This window comes from Ailuropoda melanoleuca, chromosome 6, assembly GCF_002007445.2.
Source record: "Ailuropoda melanoleuca isolate Jingjing chromosome 6, ASM200744v2, whole genome shotgun sequence".
Taxonomy (NCBI): domain Eukaryota; kingdom Metazoa; phylum Chordata; class Mammalia; order Carnivora; family Ursidae; genus Ailuropoda; species Ailuropoda melanoleuca.
Genome location: NC_048223.1, coordinates 124350049 through 124365301, shown reverse-complemented (window position 1 = coordinate 124365301; position 15253 = coordinate 124350049). Strand labels below are relative to the sequence as shown.

The 15253-nt window shown below is 44.3% G+C and overlaps 1 protein-coding gene across 1 annotated transcript in view; it reads right to left on the bottom strand.

Moving 5' to 3' along the window:
- The window catches only part of FANK1 (fibronectin type III and ankyrin repeat domains 1), a 108430-nt gene that overhangs the window by 23900 nt on the left and 69277 nt on the right, over positions 1 to 15253 (bottom strand). The window contains exon 2 of the mRNA XM_034663637.1: positions 2732 to 2909. Within this exon, the coding sequence (XP_034519528.1) occupies positions 2732 to 2909 (178 nt within the window). The remainder of the gene's footprint in view (positions 1 to 2731; positions 2910 to 15253) is intronic.

Below are 15253 nucleotides of genomic sequence, written 5' to 3'. Positions count from 1 at the left end.
TATTTACCTACTCTGTATTTTCGTGTATGTCTCTTAGTTATCGTTTTTTTTCATCACGAGGGAGGAATTTTCGTCTGTTCAGCGCGCATCCCCCGCACCCAGGGCGGGGTCTGGCGTGTAGTAGGTTCCCATTAATACGCGCTGATTGAGTGAACGAAACGCAGGAAATCGTGTGTGAATGATTCGTGAATGAAATGCACAGTTGTCATAGGAATTTAGAGGCGTAGAGAATAGGTTAGTAATGAGATTCTCAGTCGAGGTAGAATCTGACCGTATGGACCAAAGGATGGGGCAGGGGGACGTTGGTCTGAACAGGGACAACAACGGAACACACACACAGGCAAAGTCAAGGCATTTTCAAAGGACAGTAAACAGATCTCGTGGGATGATTCATGCTCAGCAATGAGAGACAACAAGGAGGCAGGTTGTAGGCAAACTGGGAAGGGCATTGTCTGTGCAGTTTGACCTTTATACTTCCAGAAACGGAGACTTCCTGAAGAGAATCTGACAAAAGGACGATTAGGAGGAAGGCTAACCTAGCGAGACAGGATGGAAGGCTAGAAGGTCAGAGAAGATGAACAAGGCCCATTCATTCAGCAAGGGCGCTACTCAGCTCCCAGGACCTGGAGATGCTTCAAGGAACCATTCAGAAGATGGAGCTCACACCCTGGTCGGGTGGAAATGCCATCAACTCACGAGGGGAAGCAAAGGAGACATTTGCAAAGGGAGAACTCACAAAACCGGGTAAGTCGCCGTGAGGACACCACTGATTCAGGATCGGCTGGCAGTGAACACGGACAAAATCAGGCAAGTCAAAAGGAAGTTCTTAAATCCGTAATTCCAAGGTCAGATATTCTAAACCGCGTTTTCAAAGTAAGGCATCGCTAGTGTTAAGGAAACCTACAGAAAGTAACGTAAGGAAACGGAAGAGTCAAGATTAACACAGTCTCATTCTGCCACCTAGTGGCACACTTTTGCCATCAAGTCTCCGAGCGCAGGCAAGCTTGGGGTTGGCCGTGGGCACATCTTGCTGCCAGCTCTGCGATGCCAGGCCCTCCCCCGGGGCAGACCCCCCCCCACCCCAGCCAGACAGCACTCAGGTCTCTAGGGAACATGCAACACCCCCGACAGACGTCCCAGGCTGGAGGCCAGTGAGTGGCTGCTCTCCAGCAGCGGGAGGCGGTCCCGCGGGCTGCGGGCAGAGAAGGAAAAAGGCAGAAGCATCCAGCACAGCCCCACCTAACGTGCCCGAGAGCAGCGTGTGCGCCAGGGGAGCCGTGGAAAGAGAGGATGTTTCTTCCCTTCTCCATACTCATACTTCTAACATCATAATTCATGCTTTCAGATTTCAGATGGAAATTACCTAACAGAGAATAACATGGCATGACCTCATTAAAATACCATTTTCAAGTCATGGGGCCAGAATTATTTGCAGATGGTAACTACATTTCAGAAAAATGCATTTGGTTTTGTTGTTGTCTTGGGTTTTTTTTGTTTGTATGTATAAAAACAAAACAAAACAAAACAAAACAAAACCATCAACCAACTGTTCATTAAATCCCCGGGATGTTATCATTCAGGGAACAGTGAAAGCCTCTGTTAATACCCTCAACATCATCGCGATGCCACCTTGAGAAAAGGCTAGCAAAATGCTGGAAATGCTCTGTGCCTCGACCCCATCAGCACAAGTCTCCCGGCTGTGAGGCTGCCCCACAGCGTCCCGTGATGTTAGCATGGGGGGGAGGGGGGGACATGTGCAAAAGGTACACAAGATCTCTATTATTTCTTACAACCTGACATGAATCTACGATTATCTCAAAATTAATTTTAGTTCACAGCCATTCTTGTATCATGTCTTTGGTATCCCTAAGACAGTCATTTTGCAAGTGGTAAAGCAATCAAAGGGAAGAAATAAGAGTTGAAATGAAGACTAAGAAAAAAATGACTTCTTGATGACCCCAGTTACGTTCATTTATTAATTCGTGTGACAAGGATTCAGAGGGCCCGCTGGGTGCCAGCACTGCCGAGGAGGGGGCATCAGGTGGCATGCAAGCAGGAATCCTTTCTGCCTCTCACGGAGTTTAAATACTAGTGGGAAGACAAGGTGAACATGCCAACGGGACAGAGAATTCCAGCAGAGCCGAATGTGAGGAGCACATGAAAAAGTCAGGACAGAGAGGATGCCTGGGGGAGGACAGCCACTTCGGAAGGCCTTTAGAGGAGGGGATGTTCGACCTGATCTTTGCATGGTGTGAAGGAACCAGCCATGTGAAAACAGGAGGAAACACACTCAAGGTAACCTAACAAGAACAGCCTGGCCCTGGGAACCAGCACGGCCTGGGGACAGCTAACCAAGAGCCGCGTGTGACAGGAGGGCCAGAGGCATCCTGGGCAGACATGGGGGCCCCCGCCTGCCCACATCTCCAAACACGGCAGCCTCCTCTAATTTCAAAACCTCTTGATTCTGTCTCTATGTCTTAGAGTTTTAAAACACACCGGGAGAATACTGCAGGAGCCCAAGAAGCTTGCAAAGGTAGAGGACACTGCATTTCAAAGTGACTGCGAAATGCTGATTTCCCCAAAATTCTAATTCATAAAAAGCATGCATGCAGATGATGCCGGCTCATTCTATTCTTTCATTGCAGAACGAGTCTTTTTAGAGACGATAGAAACCATCCCAGCTCATCAGGAAGTCAAAGCAAAATGTTAAGCAATTCAACATTGCACCTACGTATAAATGATACCGTAAGTGTGCATTTTGGGGTCTTCTTCTTCGATCGAGAACCTAAACCACTGCTCCTGAGGTCCTTGCCGTTTCGCTCTCTTTTCCAGATCCCAGTATAATTCGATGCTGTGATGAGTCACTTTGCCCACAACAGGTGGGTGAGGCTTTGCGGATGGTGTGATTTCTAAAAAAGAACGATACAGACTTTCAGGATTCCATTTCCGTAAGGACCCGAGATCAGCCGAGTGCATTATAGCTGCTCAGAGATCAGACTGTTTCCAGATGTGAGTATTCCTTCCTGCTCCTTGAAGAACATCTGAAAAGCTTAAGTGACAGAAAATTCGGCTGATATAATGAGCTACCACATACTTGCACAAGTAGATGGTATCAAAACCCATCACTACCATATTTCACCTACGGACCTCTCCAAAATGATGGTTAACATATCAGACTAATTAGGTTGTTTCCGAGCTAATGAAACTCAGTACGCTGCTACAATCCTTCAGCGAGCTTGCTGGTAAACGAAGCCAACAGACAAACAGGCCTGGTCCAAATACTTGTAACATAGATGACAAAGGGTTGATATCTATTCTATGCAAACAGCTCTTACAGACTAACCAAGGAAGGGAACTAACCAAGGGAAAAACCCAGAGGCTGATAACCAACCAGGCAAAAGATGACAGGGCACAAAACATCAAAGACATACAGCCAGTATAATATCCAGACAGACATCGATATTCCTTGCTGACCACAGAAATTGATAACAATGGTATATAACTTTATATCCAGTCAGACACTCAAGATGAGATATCGTAACTATCAGGGGTGACAGTGTAGGGAGAGGACATTCTCAAACATTGCTGGTGGGGAAACAGGAATTCTAGCCGTTTTAGGAAGCAAAATGGCATCATGTGTTAAAATTGAACATAGAGGGGCGCCTGGGTGGCACAGCGGTTAAGCGTCTGCCTTCAGCTCAGGGCACGTGATTCCGGCGTTATGGGATCGAGCCCCATATCAGGCTCCTCTGCTATGAGCCTGCTTCTTCCTCTCCCACTCCCCCTGCTTGTGTTCCCTCTCTCTCTGGCTGTCTCTATCTCTGTCGAATAAATAAATAAAATCTTTAAAAAAAAATTGAACATAGAGCCAACTCTCCAGCCATCCCATGCCTGCAGCAATCAGCGCAACAAAGCGCAGAGGGACACCTCTCCAAGGACATTAAGTGCTACAGTTTTTAGCAGGTTGCAGCAAATAAGAGATGACCTATTAAGAAGGGAAAGGCCAAATAAATGATGACATGTCCATAGCATGGACTATTACAAGGCCTTTTAAAAATGAACTAGTTCTATACTAGATGCCTTGAAAGGATTTCCAGAAGGTATTATTGAATGAGATGCCGAGAAAGATACAGAGAAAAATACAGGCTCTCCTACTGCAATGAAAGAGGACGGGGGACACAGCACGGCACATGCCAAGCTGGTCAGCATTCAGTCGTTGCGCTTCACGTTAGTTTCACCTCCCCTGCTGGATTTTTAAGCTCCTTGAGGGCTGGGTCCATGTCTTACACTTTTTTTTTTTCTTAAGATTTTATTTATTGGGAGAGAGTGCAAGCAAGCAGAGGGGCAGAGGGAGAAGGAGAGAAAGAACCTTAAGCAGGCTCCACGCCCAGCGCAGAGCCTGACGCAGGGCTCGCTCTCACAACCCTGGGATCGTGACCTGAGCCCAAATCAAGAGTCGGACGCTGAGCCACCCAGGCGCCCCTGATGTCCGACACTTCTTTTAAAAACTCTCCGTATCCCACAGGGCCTCTCAGGGCTCAGGAGTATCAGTGATTTACCACGTTTGCTATTCCCTAAGGCCGTTGTACTTCCCTGAAGCCCCGTCTCAGGTAGCGGACCCACTACCCCCACAGACCCGGGGGGGGGGGCGCATCCTGCAGGGTAGCCGTCCTTGAGGAAGGCAGGGTGCCCTGATCTTGCCTGCTCCAGCCCCGGAGGACAGCCAGCCACCCCCTTCCTTTACTTCCCACAGATACACTAGGGGGCAGCCTGCAAGCTCATTTTTCTCAACTTCATTTTCCTAGTATTTCTCAAAAGCATGGCGTGATGGAATTGGATAAACCTGGGTTGAAATTCATGCTCTGAAACAGAGTCAAAAATATGCAAAGTGTTTTGTGATAACTCAGTAACCTATGAAGTTGCTAATTACGGTGCGCTTCATACAGTGAAACCCTGCACAGCAGCTAGAAGCTAGATCTACGCACAACAGAGGTAAACCTCTAAGAGTGAAGGATCGGCTACGTCATACTGCTTATGAAAGCTTTTACAACACCAGATACTGCTTGTGAATCCACGAGTACGCAGTAGAGTTACATACCTGGATGGGAAGAATGCACACCACCAGGACAGAGTTATCTCGAAGAACTCAGGGAGGGGATGGGGAGGTCATGGGGAGGGAGACTTGCCACCGTATTTGTAGGATTTCAGTTCTTGCAGAATTTAAAAACTATTTGGCAAAACGCTTGATTTTAAACCCAGATGGTACATGGAGCCGAATGATTTTCAATAGCTTTGGTATACTTGAAATATTAAGAACTATAAAAATGATTCACATGACTCTCACAGGGCTGTTGGCTTCCTTAGAGAAACCTATTTTGACGTTCTACTAATTAATATCTGTGGGGAAAGAACACAGGAGCATCTCCCACCTGCCGGACGCTGACCTTTCGGTATCAACCTCTCCTTTAATCCCAGCAACGCTTCCTGGCATGAATCGGAGACTCACACCCTGACATTATGACACCATTGCTAAGCAACCCTTTCTCCTTTTCTTTCCAGAATCCTCTAAAACCATCCAAAGACCAGGACCAACAGACTGTTATGGATTCCCCCAATATAATTAGAAGCCAAGTAATACTTCCAATCCAAAGACACCTGGCTTAGAATCCAGTCAAAATCAAGATAGGCAAGAAACTCTAAATTAATGCCAAATTTTGAAATGGACAAGTCAAACAGCCCACCATGAATTTATGTGAGGAATAAAAATATTCCCAGTTACGCTGGGTGATGGACATTAAGGAAGGCACAGGATGTAATGAGCGCTGGGCGTTATGTAAGACTGATGAATCACTGACCTCTACCTCTGAAACTAATAATACAGTATATGTCCAATTAACTGAATTTAAATTAAAAAAAAATTCCCAGTTATGCAAGCATTTCTCATGCCTTGCTCTTTAGTAATCATTGATACAGAAAATTAGCAAGAGACCTCTCTCTGTGAGCTTGGCACTGCCCACAGATGGTCAGACCTCTATCCGTGAACTTGGCACCAGTGTCACCAGACGTGGCAATGTGCCCACATCCAGCTGCATTCTCAGGACGCTCAGGGTCCCCCCGCTATTCATCACCCCTCCGCCTGATCTGGCACGCCAGGAAAGGTGTAGTGTTTGGAAAGCAGATTTGTTGTTGTCCCTCACTTTTTTTTTTTTAAAAGAGCGATCCAAATCCCATGCCTGATGGCCACACCACGGTCTAGCACTCGTGCGTGAAGCCTCGCCGAGTGCACTGCCATGGTAGCCGCAGACTGGCTGTAGCCAAGACCCCATCCCACACTGCTTTCACACCTGAACACAGAAGGTTTGTGCACAGAGCAGCGAGGATACACTCTAAGTCTTCCTTACTGAACGACAAAACTTCCCACGACGCACATCTCTACCTGGGCAAGAACTACAGGACATGAATGGTCACACGGTCAGGACACGAATGAGTGTTCTCATCAGGGAAGAGCTGAGGGTTTTTCAGGTGGCCAAAAAAACAAACAGCGGATGAGACCAAACTTGTTTTGGTCTTTGGCCAAACTACAGCCATTTGACAGTGTGTTTTCATCCTTTCAACACTGTATTTAGTTTGTGTTTTCTTTGATAAAAATCCTGATATTTTTGTCATGACCTGCTATTATGCATATTTTAGGATGTTGGCTTTAGGATTCTAGAATATATGCATCGACTGGCTACTAGTCAAACTGCCAACGTCAGGATGCCAAGGGAACAGCGCCCGGGGTCAGCACTGAACCTCCACGAGAGCGGGCATACAGCAGGCGATCGACCTTAGCGGCTGGGAGGGGAACAAAAATTATATGGATCTACTCAGTGCAGGGCACTGTTGTGATACTTAACGTCTACTTATCCAGGTAACCTTCGCTACAACTATACATGGAATCAGAAAAATCCTCCTACCATCATAAAATATCAGAGACACAGAGGGGTTAAAGAACTTGCCCAAGGTCAGGCCAGAGTCATAGGCAGAACCAGGCAATCCGACTCAGGAGCGCCTCTCTTTAACCCTGTACCATACAGTCTCTTAGGAGCAGAGATCTAAAAGGTAGACCTGGGTGAAATTTTTATTCATTAGATCTAACGATTTCTTCAAACCATTCGTTTACTTTTTATTGTAATTGCAGTGTAATTAACGTAGTGTTCTATTAGTTCCGGGTGTGCAATGTAATGGCTCAGCAGTTCTGTACATTACTCGGCGCTCATCAAGGTAAGTGTCTCTCAATCCCCTTCCCCTATTTCCCCCAGCTCCCCAGCCACCTCCCCTCTGGCAACTAGAGTTAAGAGTCAGGTTTTTGGTCGTACCATTCGTGTTAAATAAGGTTTAACTTGTGAACCAGCTTAAACCCCCAGGAAATTGAAAAATGAGCATGAGAAGTTGACAAGAAAAAGGGAAACCACCATTGTTTGAAGGGCAGGGATGTTACGTACAGGAAGGAGAAGGGAGGGTGAGTCCCTCACAGCACTGTGCTCCTCTTCGGGAACTCAGTCCACAAAAAAGAACATGGTCTGAGAAGAGCACAGAACCCTAAGTGGGGGCCAAGAAGACAGACAGGTTAGGCTGCCATCCACCTTGACACTGAACGTGGGTAGGAAGCCAGCCAGCTGCCTCCTTATGTCCAGCATGGGATGTGGAAGGAAAAATGGCAGTTATGGGTCAAGAAAAGGTTATAGCATGTGGGGTAAACAATTAGTGAGATAACCCCTAGAGAAATCTGAGACAAATATTCATACCAGGCCAGGGAATACACATCATACTGGAAAAACAGACGTCATGGAGTGTATTACCAATACACGCACAAAGTCCTCTATTTTTGGGGCGCCTGGGTGGCACAGCGGTTGGGCGTCTGCCTTCGGCTCAGGGCGTGATCCCGGCANTCTTGTCACCCCCCCCCACATTACAGAAGCTAGAATTGCAACGAGGGGAGGTAAGTGTATCTAGAACCCCAGCCGTGGTCCACTCTACTCTAGGATTGGCTGTATGACAAGTAATAACGTGTTTCTTAAGGTAAAATCAAGATTTTTTTTAAAAACTCAGAAGCTCACCTTTTTGCTGCTTATTTAACCAAGATGTTTATATCCATATTTGTATTAATCTTATATCATAAGGAACACTATTTGGGGAATTGTCTTTTGTAAGTTTTATAGAAGGAATGTACAACACACCACACACACACACACACACGCGCGCACGCACACACACACGCACACACACACGCACACACACGCTAATAGACACACACGCACACACACGCACACACACGCACACACACGCACGCTAATAGACACACACGCGCACGCACACACACACGCACACACACGCACGCACGCACACACACGCATGCACACACACGCTAATAGACACACACACGCACACACACGCTAATAGACACACACACGCACACACACGCACGCTAATAGACACACACGCACGCACACACACGCACACACACGCACAGACACACACGCACACACACACGCGCGCACACGCTAATACACACGTTAGATGCTACTTCATTATCTGAATCCCAGGATAGTCAGTATACGGTGTCAGAGGCTCCTTTTTATATAGCACTTTTAGAACTCTCTTTTTCCTGTGAGTATCAGATCTTTTAAAAGATGTTTTTGCTTGAGTCCGATAACCAGGGTCAAAATTTAGACAATCACGTACTCCTCATGTCACAAGCTTTGGCTTAGAATTTAACTTTCCCTAAGATACCAACAAAAGGGAAGAAAAAAACCTAACCTTCAATTTTGTGTGGTTCCTTTAAACAGTTGGCGGGTTCCTTTCATTGTAGCAAACTTATCTTAAAAGTTTTCCAACAGGAAACAGGTTGGTGGTGGCTGAGGTCGGGGGAGAGGGCGGGGGAGTAAAGGGGTGGAAAGGTACGAGCGTCCAGCTTTGAGTCAGGAAAATATAACGCACCGCAGGGTGGCCATGGTAAACACCACCGTTCTGCATCTTTGCAAGGTGGTAAGAGTAGATCTTACAAAGTCCTCATCACAGGAAGAAAAGAAAAATGTTTTGTAACTAAGTGTGGGAACCGATGGTAACTAGACTCCCTGTGGGACCACAGTACCACATACACGAATATTGAATCACGCTGTCGTACACCAGAAACTAATGTTATAGGTCAATTATACCTCAATAAAATAAATACCAAAAAAATGTTTTCCAAATTATGAAAAAGGAAATACTACAGGGCAGACTGCACCAGGATGATTGCATGAAGATTTCTGTACGTGTTGTGCACCATAAATGCTCTTTGTAGGAGAGTTCTTATGCAAATCTGACAAATAAAACAGTTTTATGCTCCTCTTGCCATTTGTCAAGTAACAAATAATATGGACATAAAATATACAGGCCTTCATACACTGTCACCATTCAGTCCCAATGGTTACAAAGATGGTAAAAAAAATATGGCTCTTAAGCCCATGAGAAATCCATTTTTTTTAAAAACTATCATTTACGAATTAGAGGTTTAAACACGAATACTATAAAGTGTAAGTAAACCACTGTATAATATTAGGCCTCAGCATCCTAATTTTTCTTTAAAATACAGGTTGTAATAATATAATACAACAGAAATGTGCCAGCCCTATAAAAGGAGACTCAAAAGATAAATTAGTAACAACATCAGATTAACCTGGTCTCCTAATGATAGGCACGTGACAGTATTTTAAAAGCTACAGAGAGAACTCGAGATCACAGTCCATATTGAAATTAGTCGTGATTACTGCCACAGAAAGCAGAAAATGATGGAGAAGCAAACAGGAGTCTCGTCACTGTAAATATAGAATACAATAAAAGCAGAATGGCCATTTCCCTGTCCTTCCAAAGACACCTGCAAATTTACTGAGGTCAAATTTCATTGACAACGGACATCTGCAGCCTGGCCTCGAGTAGCAGATGGTTTGTAATGAAGACGACAGCACACTGAGGGGACACCATATAAAGGACAGTGGTGGCTGTCACCTTGAAGCAATTTGTCATGGCTTGGCCATATATTTATAGCAACCATAAATCAAAACCATATTCCAAGTCAATATGACAAGGAGATCATAATCGTTCCTACACCCTGGATTTTTTTATCAAAAAATGTTCGCCATGAATTCATACCGAAGAAGGAATTTTCAATCAAATATCACAATAGCCACATAGTGGGGACAGCTTCTCCTTTAACTTAAAAATGAAATGTGACTGCCAAAATGAGCTTAGCTCCACCAAACTATCCTATTTCTTTCATAAAATGAAATCCTCTAAAACCCTAAGAGATGAAAGGACCAAGGACAGAGGTAGACAAGCTGGAAAAATTATAACCACCAGGCAATAAAGAAAGTGTTCAATGTAACTACTAATCAAAAAAGGGAGTGTTAAAAAAGCAAAAACAGATCCAGGGACAAGAGAACAAACTGGTGGGTGCGGGGTGGGGGCGCGGGGCGGGGAACGGACAAAGTGGGTAGGGGAGCGGGAGATCCAGGCTTACAGTTATGCGATGAGTAAGTCACGGGAATAAAAGGCACGGCATAGGGGAGACAGCCCGTGATCCTGCAACGGCATTTACGGTGACAGATGGGAGCTCCACCCGTGGTGAACACAGCGTAATCTCCATGCTCTACACCCGAAACCCATGTCACATTACGTGTCAACTATACTTCAGTGAAAAAGAAGGGGGTAAGGGGGCGGGGGGACGTTAAAATAACCGAGGTGCCAAAATTTATAAAATTTGATGAAAAATAGCACAGGGTATTACCATTTCATGTCTAAGAATGTGACAAAGCTGGTTTACTTGCAGATTGTGGGAAGTCCTGTAACTGTTACTCTTTACTAAAGCTGTTTGGCCACATTCGACAAGGATTATACATCTCACCTGGTGACTCCTCTCCTAGAAATGTGTCCAAGGAAAATAATTCAAAATCAAAAAATAAATATAAATATAAATATAAAACCGAAATTTTCATAGTGTGTGTATATACTTTTACTTCATAGTGTAAAAAAATAATAATAAATAAATAAATTCAAGCATAAAAAAAGTAGAAAGAATAGCATAGTGTCCTCGAACCCGGCACCCAGCTTCATCAATTATCAGCATGATCATGGCCGATCTTATGTCATCTATGCTTCCACCTACCCCCTCGCTCCCCCAAACTGGAACACTTCATAGCTAAATTTTAATGAGCCTTCACTTCACACCAGACTGTGCTGTAAGCAATTTGTATATCACATCTCCTATATTGCACTCCTATATCGCTGATATTATATATCATTTAATCTTTATAACAACCCTAGGAATCCTAGAATTTCCTCCATTTTACACATGGACTGTAGATAGAGGTCACATAACTCGCCAGGGAGGGCACCCAGGAAGCAGCAGAGCAAGGCTTTACACGCAGGCAACACGGCACCACAGCCGTGCCCTCAACCTCTCTATAGACCACCTACTACCTCCCTACGTTTAACTACGCACACCCATAAATGATAACAGAAAAACCAAGACAATCACCTGAGCGTCACTGACAGCAATAAAAACTGCAAGCAATCTAAATGTTCAAGAATATGGAATTTGTCCTAGACACTATGGTACATCTTTTATATGCAAGAATACTTAGCCACCAAAAAGCCACATGGGAGAATATATACTAATGTCAGTACGTTTGATATGCTAAGGGAAGAACACAAATTTGCACAGACACTGATTATAATGGTATAAAATATACAGGTGTGTATACAGAAAAACTTAGAAAAATGAAAGACAATGAGAGCAGAATTTATGGCTGATTCGGGGTAAGTGCTATCATTACAGCATTGGATATGGGGGGAAAAAAACAAAATGTTATTGCACATTTTCACGTATTCTTAATGGAAACAAAATTCAGGGAAGATCAACTATCAGCCCAGATTCTCTCTCCCTGAGCTTACATGTACATGAAGAAACAGGTCTGATAAAAATAAACCAATAAGTCAATGTGGCTGCTGCATAGCCTGAGACGTCTCAATTACACTCTGGCTCAATTTATTGACCATTTTAGTGCCAAGCAGTTCTGCATCACACCTACTTCCGAGGAGTAAGATTACTTTACATGCATTCATTCGGCATGTCTGTGGGACACCTCCCATGTCCCCATGGCACAAACATAACCAAGATGGAGAGGGGGAGGGCACTGAGACCTGACACCAAACAAAAACAAACCAGAGGCATGCCCCCCTGGGGAAAGGAGAGGCAGAAGGTGTATCTCGGGTGGGGAGGGATGGGTTAGGAGGGGTGGTGAGATGCTCTAATGAGGAGTGAAGGGTCAAAGGGATAAGTCTAGCAGAGCCTGTGGGCGGAGAGGACACCTTCTATTAAAAACATTTTCATTTTCTTTGGGGCGCTGGGTGGCAGAGTCAGTTAAGCGTGTGACTCTTGGTTTCGGCTCAGGTCGTGATCTCAGGGTTGGGGGGGTCTTGCCACGTGTTGGGCTCCATGCTCAGTAGGGAGTCTGCCTGTGACTCCCTTTCCTCCTCCCCTCAACTCTCTTTCTTGCAGAAATAAATAAATCTTTTCAAAAATTTTATTAAAAGTTTTTCTTTTAGAAAATTTCCTTATATTTTTATTGCCAACCACACTTATCTTCTAAGAGAAAATAATAGAAAATGCAAATGGCTTCAAGCTGCTTCTCTCTACTTTGCTAGAAAGCTTTAAGAGGAAAACAGAAACCACACATAAAGCAAAACTCAGCTAACAAAAAACAAAAGACAAAACCTCCCAGAGTTAGAATTAGGAACCGTAGTCTCTTGTCCTGGTTCCACCACAGGTCTCCCTCCTCAGGAAAAAGAAGATAATTAAGGAGGACCGCCTGCCTCCCTCTCTCCCTCCATCCCACCCAGATTTCCCACAAAGAAAAAATAACAAAATATTGAAAAGTGATTTGAAATGTATAAGGAGCTTTCACAGAAGAGAGGGGTAATGCTCTTGAAAATGTTCACTTACTTTGTCCTTTTTGCACCATGGAACCCCAATTGGAATTCCATACGGGTAACAGGTAATAGACAAGATAGAAGACGTGTTTCCAAACTATTTCTTGCCTGGAGCTCGGCCCTGCACTGGACAAACGACAGTGTGTCTAAACCTGCCGATGAGCCGAAGCTCTTCGTGAACAGACAAGGGACAGAGAGGAAGAGACAGGCTCAGACAGGCAGAGCAGCTTGGTCAAGGCTACAAAACCAGAAAGCGGGGAACAGGAGTTGCAGCCCAGGTCTCTAACTCCAGACCCGGCGCTCCCCCACCAGCAGCCTGGCGTGGCTCCTCAGAGCTTCTCAACGGAAACGAGTAATGAATCTGGGTAAAAATGACAATCTTTCCAAACCAAATATGAAAAGTCAACTTGCTACGTATATGCTTTTGGCACAGAGCAGGTCACTGAAGTTTAAAATACACTTAGAGTGAAAATGGTCGGATATCTTAATAGTAGCAATAGAAAGACGTTCACACGCACCTGCTTAGCTTACATACGTGAAGAAAACTGCACCGAAGAATATGACCAAGCAATTCAGCAGAAGCGGATCGCCAGTCAAGTATGCCCCCCCTCACCGATCATAGAAAAGGCATCCAGAGGAGATTTCACAATAATCAGATTTATGAACATGGAAATCCGCTGATTGCAGAGAAGAGAAACAGTTGGAACATTCCCAGACTGCCAGTGGAAGCACAAACTGGGAAATCTCTTTGGCGAGCAAGGTGTCAAAGTGAAGTAAAGTGCATTCCCCACCATCCAGCCATTCCACTCCCAGCTACAGTCCCTGACGTGGCAGGAATGTTCACGGCAACACTGCATGTGGAAAACACTGGAAACAACCTAAATTGCCAGCATAAGGAGACTGGAAAAATTATGAATAATCAGACACTGGAATACTGTATGGCAGCTAAGATTAAAGTTGCAATTAATTGGGTCTAAATTCATCTACATGGATAAATCGGAAGGGTAGTTGAATTACAAAAGTTGTAAAAGGATGTGTACATAAGGACACAATTTCCATAAAGTTTGAGAAAACAAAACTGTATCAAGAGAATGATGTACTGTATGGTGACTAACATTACATAATAGAAAGAAAGAAAAAAGAAAGACAAGCAAGAAAGAAAGAGGAAAGGAAAAGGAAAAAGGAAAAGGAAAGGAATGGAATGGCGGAATAATTTCATTGGCAATGTTTGGTTTCCTAAGCTGGGTGGCAGCATGTGATAACTTTTTATGCCTAAACTACTTAACACAAGAACAGAGCAAGGTACTGCACACACAGATGTACTTCTATCCTTATTCTGGTCTTACTCACTGCCCCAGTAAATGGGTATCCAGATAACCCGTACTCCAGTCACCTTACAGTGTTACACGAAAGTGGTTCCATTTCAGATTCAGACACCCACAGGAGTCATGGGTCTTTAATATTTTCTACATTCCAATGATACATTCAATCCAACGAGAGACCAAGCTCCTCATCTCCATCCCCAACACCAGTTCATAAATGCTTGATTTGAGCTGATATTATTCAAATATTCAGGGGATTGTCTTTTAACTCCTTAAAATAGGTAGCAATTAATTCAACCATGAAAGATAAGTAGTGTCTTAACACAGTATCTATTTACCCTGTTTTATTCTGCAGCTGTCAATGCTTATCAATGCTTAGGCTGCATGTTCTGGACCAGTACATGTGAGCAACAGCAGCTTCAAATAAGCAGAGAGGTTTCCAGCGCTTGTGTTGCAGTTCAAATCATTACGCTGCCCATCTTCCAGTTCACGCCTGTCATCCCAGAGGATATGATACTTTGTCTCCTGATGCAGACGTTTGTCAGTTGCCTTCCAGGGAGTCCTCTAAAAACTAACTCAATCCAGTTTGTAACATAGATAACTGTATTGTTTGAACCCCCGTATTCACAGGAATATAGGGGAATGATGCATACCAACAAAAATCTTTGCAATCCTACAGCTTTTTAGCACATTTTGCAGTGTAAAGTGATTATATCAGGGATCATTGTCTTAAATTTCTCTCAAAACTGCTCTTTTCCTGCTCTGTTCTCTATCCAACCGCTCTGTTTTTCTACCTAGTCTCTGATCTTTACTTTTCGGTTATCCGTTTTTGAATTTTACTGTGTGGTAGGCACTCTGCTAAGGATTGGAAGTAAGATAGGACAAGGGAGACACTTCAAGCTCTGAGTCCACAGTCTTAC